The sequence below is a fragment of the Bison bison genome, unplaced genomic scaffold (genome assembly GCF_000754665.1).
Source record: "Bison bison bison isolate TAMUID 2011002044 unplaced genomic scaffold, Bison_UMD1.0 scf7180017864304, whole genome shotgun sequence".
NCBI classification, from domain to species: Eukaryota; Metazoa; Chordata; class Mammalia; order Artiodactyla; family Bovidae; genus Bison; species Bison bison.
Genome location: NW_011494876.1, coordinates 13091177 through 13098713, shown reverse-complemented (window position 1 = coordinate 13098713; position 7537 = coordinate 13091177). Strand labels below are relative to the sequence as shown.

The window sequence follows — 7537 nt, the reverse complement described above, 5'->3', positions numbered from 1 at the left end:
CATCTCCCAAGCCATGTCTACATGGCCAAGGAGGCCCAGCGGGGAAGGGAAGCTGGTATTTGGTGCTGGGGAAAGGCCCTCCTGGCAGTCAGCCCAGAGCACCCTAGGTTGGGGCTTTAAAGGCCTCAGACTTCAGCATAAGCTTGGGGTAAACAGTGTTGCCCAAGCACCCACTTCTTCCTCTGCTCTCTAACATCCTCAGTTCCTCAGTCCCTCTTCCCACAAGCCTTGAGAAATAGGAAATGGAGGCAGAGGCCTGCAGGGCTCCTGGTGAGGTGGACTTACCGGGACAGGGTGCCCGTCCAAGTCGGAGCTGATCTTCCTCAGATTCAGCAGCTCTGACTCCGGCAGGAAGCCAGCTTCAGCCCAGACGGCATACAGGATGGGTGCCGCATGGCCCTGCAGGGGACGGACCATGGGGAGAGGTCAGATGAGGAGCTGTTCCCGCCGTGGCCTGGCCGAGCCTGCCGGCCAGGATATCCCTTTCAGAGAAGGAAGCAAGCAAAGGCCACTTCCCCTCCCTTCATCCTTCTCTAGCCCGAGGTTCCCACAGTCAAGGCCGAGCGGAGTCTAGGACAGGTGCAGGCGGAACACAGCTGTGAGGTTGCGGAGGCCAAAACCCCAGCAGGCAGCCGGTCACCCTAATCCCTGGGTTCTGGCATGTGAGCCGACTTGGACAGACTTCTAAGCTCTCATGCCTGCCTCGAGAGACCAAAGACCACGGAGCCAGGCCTGGGTATTGGTGGATTTGGGGTGTTCGTGGCATGGCTTGCGGCTGTGGCTCTCACGTGGTGCGTGGGGTCGGGGGGGCGATCAGGGCTCCCCATCCCAAACTGTTGCAGGGCACCCCCACTCCTGAGGGAGTGAGCATGGCCTGGGTATTGGCCCAGCAGAGACGGGTGCAGAAAGCCACCAAGCTGTACCCCAGACCTGGACTCCAGTCCTGCCAGTCAACACCAAAGAGGAGTGGAACTCCCAAGATCATTTCCGTTCTCTCTTACTAATTCAGTCATTTATTTCTTAAACTTTACCAGCAGGGTCAGTACAGAGCAAGAGGAGGCCGGGCCGGGTGGGGCAGGTGGAGAAGGAGCCTGGGGTGAGGAAGGGTGGCAAAAAGCTGGGCTTACATCAGGGAGGCAGGTCTCCTTCTCGCCGTTGCAGGGCCCACCCAGGCCCACGTGAAGGGTGGGGGGCTGGCCTCCTACCTTGGAGAGAACAAAGCGGTCGTTGTGAGGGTTCCGGGGATCCAGGGCCTTGTAGCGCATGGTGTGGAAGAAGAGGACAGCCATGATCTCAGCAGCGCTGCAGCATGACGTGGGGTGGCTGTGGCCCAGGAGAGACATGCACATGTGGGTCACGGCCCAGACCCCTGGCCTCAGGGCTCACCACGCCCGAGCGCTGGGGGTGCAGGTGTCAAGGAGCCACGTGATCTGGGCCCTGGGAGGGCTGCATGGGGGTTGCACCCTCAGAGACATGGAGGAGGAGGGGCCCAGGAGACTGTGGTAGCCCCTCTAGGACCATTGAGCTAAATCCCAGTGGGACTGCCCAGGACTCTGCCCACCTGTCAGGGCAACTTGGCCTCCATGGCCCTCACAGATCCAGGGCCCCAATGGCCATAGTCAGAGGTTAATGGACTGAGACTTCCAGTAGACTCCACCCATAGGGTGGGTAGTCTGGCAACCGGGGCTTTAGGCTCTCCAAGAGCATCACTGGGCTACTCAGCAGCCTTTTAATGGGCATTCTGAGGGCTGGTATAGCACCAGAAACCATGCTTTTGTACAGAACTGAAAAGGCAAAAGCAATCTCTTGTCTTCTACAAAGGATACAATCCTAAAAAAATAAAAATAAAAATTCCTCTGCCTGAGACAAGACCTGGGGTGGGGCCGACAGTAGCCAAGAGCCTGTCCTTCCTGGTGGGGTCAAGGGGGCTGCCCTTATTAGGCTCTCATTCTATTCACCGTATACTTACTTGAATGGCGACCAGGCAGAGGACTTAGCTAGAGACAGTACATCTTAGAGATGAGACTTATTCAGGTTTCTCAGGACCTACTTCGTTGATTCAGTCCCAGCCCCCAGGGTTCCTGGCAGGACATGCTATAATTCCTGAAGCCCTCTGGTCCACAGTCTGATTACAAAGTCAGCCTCAGGGCACGTGTCTCCCAGCTGCCCCCTCCACACTGCAACATGCCCACTGCCAAACCCAAGGGCACATGCACCATCTGGAGTTCACGTGGGCCTCCCTCCTCCCTGCAGCCGGCTCCCCGCAAGGGTTAGGGGTGAGTCACTCCCAGAGCAGACACATTAGTAGAGAAACCCAGAACTGTCCATGCTGGTTTAGTAGCCACATCCCCAGCACACAGTTGTCTTATACTTAACCACTTCTACGAACTCCTGGGTCATGGGGAAAGACACTAGACCTGAAAGAGGGAGGTGAGGAAATGTGAACGAGAAACCTCTTCCCTGCCTGGCAGGAACCCAGCTTCCCTTGTCCCTAGCACAGAATTCAGCGGGGCAAGGGGGGACAGACGGACACCCTAGTCAACACCGGCCAGGCTGACCTCCTGCCTTCCCCGCCCTCCGAGAGCAGCCTCATCCCTGAGGAACCCTCTTTCAAAAGTCAAGATCCTGTGAGGAGAACAGTGGGGGAAGGATGCGGGTGGACAGCAGGCCAAACTGCTCCAAGAGACAGAAGGCAGGCACAGGACAGGGCTCAGCCTCTCCTGCCCATCAGTGGTTTCCAGGAAGGGGCTCCAGGGATAAAGGCCTGGCAAAAGCACCTTCTGTGCATGGCAAAGGCATGCCCGCCTGGGCAAAGCTGACATGGAGGGAGGGAGGTCATCCATGAAGACAAACCAAAAACTGAAAAGTACTTGATTTTAACCAGGCTTCCCTAGTAGCTCAGTTGGTAAAGAATCTGCCTGCAATGCAGGAGACCTGGGTTCAATCCCTGGGTCGGGAAGATCCCTTCTTTTTTAAAATCAATTTTATTGAAATTTAGTTTACACACTATAAAATGCATTCATTCTAAGTGTTAGTTCGGTCATTCTAAGCGTTTAGTTCAGATCTATGTGCCTATATAGTCACCACCAAATCAGGAAATGGAGAAGGAAATGGCAACCCACTCCAGTACTCTTGCCTGGAGAATTCCATGGACAGAGGAGTCTGACAGGTTAAGTCCATGGGATCACAAAGAAGAAAGCCTGCATGATGGACACACTGCTGGCCCTACCTTCATACCTGCCAAATAAAAACATACAGAGTAAGGGGTGCTTAGGGTCCAGGCGTCTGCCCACCCCCACCCCAGAGCTTTCAAGGAATTCCCCGAGATGTGTCCCACAGTGGGGATATGGGCCACTGCGGCTGTGTGGCTTCAGCTTGTGCTTCAGCCCCATGAGGCTCAGCTTCCTCACTTGTAAATGGGATGCTACGTGGGGACATCCACAGTCAAAGAACTAAGACAGTGAACTCAAAGTGCCCAGGTCACCATCAGCATCTGCTGGAAGACCAGATGCCACGCTCTGGTCTTCAACAGCGCCCCCACTCATCAGCAGGCTGGGACTGAGACCCTCTGCTGACCACGGGGCAGGCAGGAGGGAAGAAAGCTGTGGACTGAGATGGGGCTCTGCCAAACTCATGGGAGACTTTTAGGCTCAACTTAGTAGAGGAACTCCAGTGTACAGACTCTGGGGCCCGAAGACCTGTGTTTCCCCAGCAACTGCAGCCTGCCCTGGGGGGACAACTATGGTTGAGGGGGCCTACCTCCCATGTTGCTCAGGACACATCTATGAATACAAACTGGCTAGAGATGGAGAAGGCGAGAGCACCCCACTCCAGTACTCTTGCCTGGAAAATCCCAAGAACGGAGGAGCCCAGTAGGCTGCAGTCCATGGGGTTGCCCAGAGTCGGACATGACTGAAGCAACTTAGCAGCAGCAGCAGAAATGGGGAAGGGCAGGGACAGGGTGGGCAGCTGCAGGGAACTTTATCTGCTAAGCAACTCTTTGTGATGCATGGGAGTTACAAGGTTGTTCTAAAACCTGTCTACTTATTCCCAATTAGCTCAGGCTATGAAGGTGGTGTGAGGGAGCTGGGCCTAAGTAAGTCTCCCAAAGCCCTCTCCACCCACCCCAGGGGAAGACACACCTTCTAGATGTTCCCTTCTCTCTTCCCCCTTCCATTCAGCACTCTCTGCCTGCTCACAGGTTTTCCTACAGAAAAAATGCAGAGAAGATCCCTCAGCCCTCTGGCCGGGCTCCGCTCCATTATCAAGAGGTAATACTGCCAGATGCCATGATGGCCCTCCTCCCTGCCCGACACATACCTCAAGACCTCAAAAAATTGAACAAACCAGGGCGGTGGGCACGGCCACAGCCTCTCTCATGCCTCAAAACAGGAAGAAAAATAATCTGTTATGAACAAAAAACTAAGTTCCTGAAGGAAAAAGTAAGAAATGTGAGTTGAAAACCCAACAGTGAAGATCCAACCTAAAAAGTTAAAAAATGCACTGAGCTCAAAGACAGTAGAAAGATAAAAACAGAAATTTATCAAATATGAAGCAAATGTACGATTTTTAAAAATCAAAGCCAACAGTCAGCTCTTCGGAAAAGAAAAAAAAGATGAAAGGTTTAGCTAACTTCTGTTAAGGCAGGATCCAGAAAAAGGAAAGGGTGCTATTAGAAGTGGAGGGAAGGGCACAAGAACAGATGATAAAATGCTCCAAACAACCTGATACAAATACATTTGGAAACAGGAAAATGTCTAGGAGAAAATGATTCACCAAAACTGACTCAGGAAGAGAGAAAAATCTAAGTAATCTTTTAACTATTAAAAAGACCAAATCAACAGCTATAAATGCACATTCCCTAAGGCCCAGCATCTCCACTTCTAAGACCACATCCACAGTGAAACGTGCAATGATCAGATCTGAAAGCTACCTTCATGTCTATCGAGAAGGTATTTGATGACAACATATTTCTGGAACACTATGCAGCAATCTCAATAAAATCTCACAAATACGACACGTGAACAAAGCTCACTGCAGACAGATCTCTACCAGGGAAGACCATACTATTTATGAACTTATACTAAAAGGAAAATAATAAAATGCAAAACTCAGGGTATAGCTCTTTCTTGGGGGAACCCTCTTTCTATGAGGAGGGAAAGACACCCAGTAGGTTCTAAAGCCCTGTAATATCCTCGTTCTTAGGCCTGGTGGAAGGTATTCTACCAGGCTCATTATTTATAATATGTACATCAGTTATACTTTTTTTAGGCATATGTTAAAAAAAACAACAACAACTCAGGAGGGAATCCTAGGATGCCAAGGCAGAAGCAAACCTTAGAAGCCATCCTTGTTCTTCCTGTTCCAGGAACCATGAAGGGTGGCTCCTGCCCGAGAAGCCTGCCTCCACACCTCAGATTGAGCCTTTTCACTGTAGTAGCCTCGGGCCTGAAGAGCATCTGGCACAAACGGTGCACAAATAAATGTGCCAAGGCTCTAAGACCCCAGGGATGTGAACTCTCTGAGCCTCAGTTTCCTCCGTGTAAAATGGAGATATAGCAGAATCTGAATGAGGTAGTTTTTGTGTGTAAAGAGCCTGGCACAGTGCATAAAAAAATGGCAACTACTCAGTAAAATCCTAGCTCTAAAAATATCAGATATGAAATCTAACCTCCTCATTTGAGGATAAGACCACTGAGGTCCACAGAAAGGAAGTGCCTTGCCCAAGGTTGCAGTCTACCATCAGAAGAGCCAGGAGAAAAGCAAAATGCTAAGAGTAAGAATGAACAGATAAACAAAATGTAGTTTATCCAAACACCTGACTATCCAGCAATAAAAACAAAGTACGTTCACTACCTGCTACAACATAACGACCTTCCAAACATTGTGCTAAGTGAAAAAAAAAAGCCAGACCCTCAAAGACCTCATTCTGTAGGACCCCATTTATATGAAATATCCAGAAGAGTTAAAATGGGAAGTGGTAAGTTCACTAAAACTCACTGCATTAATAACTCACTGTCAATACATTAAATCTACTAGAAGCCACTGAACCGTACACTAAGAATGCCATGAGACGAAAATTATACCTCACTAGAGCTGTAAAAGGGTGGTGTTTAAAAGGAAGAAGGTGCTCAGGGCCCAGATGAGGAAGTTCTGGAGAGGCCACACTCCCTTACCCAGTTGTGCAGTCCTTAGAGATTACAGCCAAGGCCATGGGTGCAACTGACTTCTGAGCAAGGAGGTCAAACAGTGCAGGCTCCCATCAGCCAGCTCCACATGCTACCAGATCCTGCAAGCCCACATCGTGGAGTGGACTTGACCTCACTGCTCAGGGAAAAAGTACTGCAGAAGAGTCGGCAGAAGGACCCAGCATCCAGGGCAGGCAGCTGGGTCCTGTGCACAATAAGGGAGTTGCTGGTGCTGTGGGACTGGGCTCTAGAGACAACAGACCCACCTAGAGAGGCCAAGTCCAGGGAGGGGTCAGAGAGAGGTGGCCCAGGGGCCACAGTGTCATCCGCTCACGGGAAGCCAGGAGACCCTAACTAGGTGCACCGGGTTCTCAGCTTCAGGAAGCACTTCCCACCAGCGCTGCTGAGCTCAGGGGCAGAGAACAGAGTCGCTGCACGACAGCCAGGTGTCCTCACAGGGAGTTGGGACATACTGCTTGCTGCTGGGGTAATCCCAACAGGCTTGTTCTTGCCTCAGTCAGGGCTGAGCTGGGGTGAAGACAGACCAGTTGGAGAAGGCCTGGACAGCAGTTCTCTGCCGAGATAGGCTGGGCCCACAGGGGCCCTCTGAGCACTCCAAGTCCCTAATCACCAGAGCTGGGTGGCAAGGATGCACTCACTTTCAGCCACTTTAAGGTCACAGGGACACTCCTCAGGACATGAAACCCACAACAGGTGGTGGCAGGACCCCAGAGCTCACTCATTCTGGTCCCCCGGCCCTGCTCTCAAGAAACCCAGCTTGAAAACCACCTAGCTGTGAACTTCTTTAGAGATGGGGAAACTGAGGCCTCAGACGGAACAGGGTCTTTTCAACAAAGGCACAGTCACTCAGCACACAGCTACGGTGAGATTCTTGTCTCTCTGTGCCCACCAGCCAGGCCTGGCCAGACCTTCTGTTCCGGAGTACCCAGCCCAACACTGTGGGTCAGAGCCCTGGGGACCTCTAAGCACAGCCTTAGCCTTCAGATTCAGGTCTGACTCTAATGGCGTCCTCAGATAATACTTAGCACTGTTTGGATACTGTGAGTCTAGCGTGGTTGGTGAGAACTACGAAATCTCCACCAAGAGCCTTAGCAGTCAGGGCCCCTCTGACAAGGCCACTGAGTGTCACCTTTTTTTTGGTGGAGGGTGGGGGGGCGCTGCACCAGGTCTTTTTTGCAGCATGTGGGATCTAGTTCCCTGACGAGGGATCGAACCCAGGTTCCCTGCATTGGGAGCTCTATGTCTTATCCACTGGACCACCAGGGAAGTCCCTGAGTACCATCTTTTAAAGACTGGGTGAGTTGGACCCTTGCCACGGCTGCCACAGC

At 51.9% G+C, this 7537-nt stretch overlaps 1 protein-coding gene across 1 annotated transcript in view; it reads right to left on the bottom strand.

The window, feature by feature from the left end:
* The window catches only part of TKT (transketolase), a 23912-nt gene that overhangs the window by 12619 nt on the left and 3756 nt on the right, over window positions 1-7537 (bottom strand). Inside the window, exons 2-3 of the mRNA XM_010851683.1 lie at window positions 1206-1323; window positions 286-399 (exon numbers count right to left, since the gene is read on the bottom strand). Coding sequence (XP_010849985.1) covers window positions 286-399; window positions 1206-1323 — 232 coding nt within the window. The remainder of the gene's footprint in view (window positions 1-285; window positions 400-1205; window positions 1324-7537) is intronic.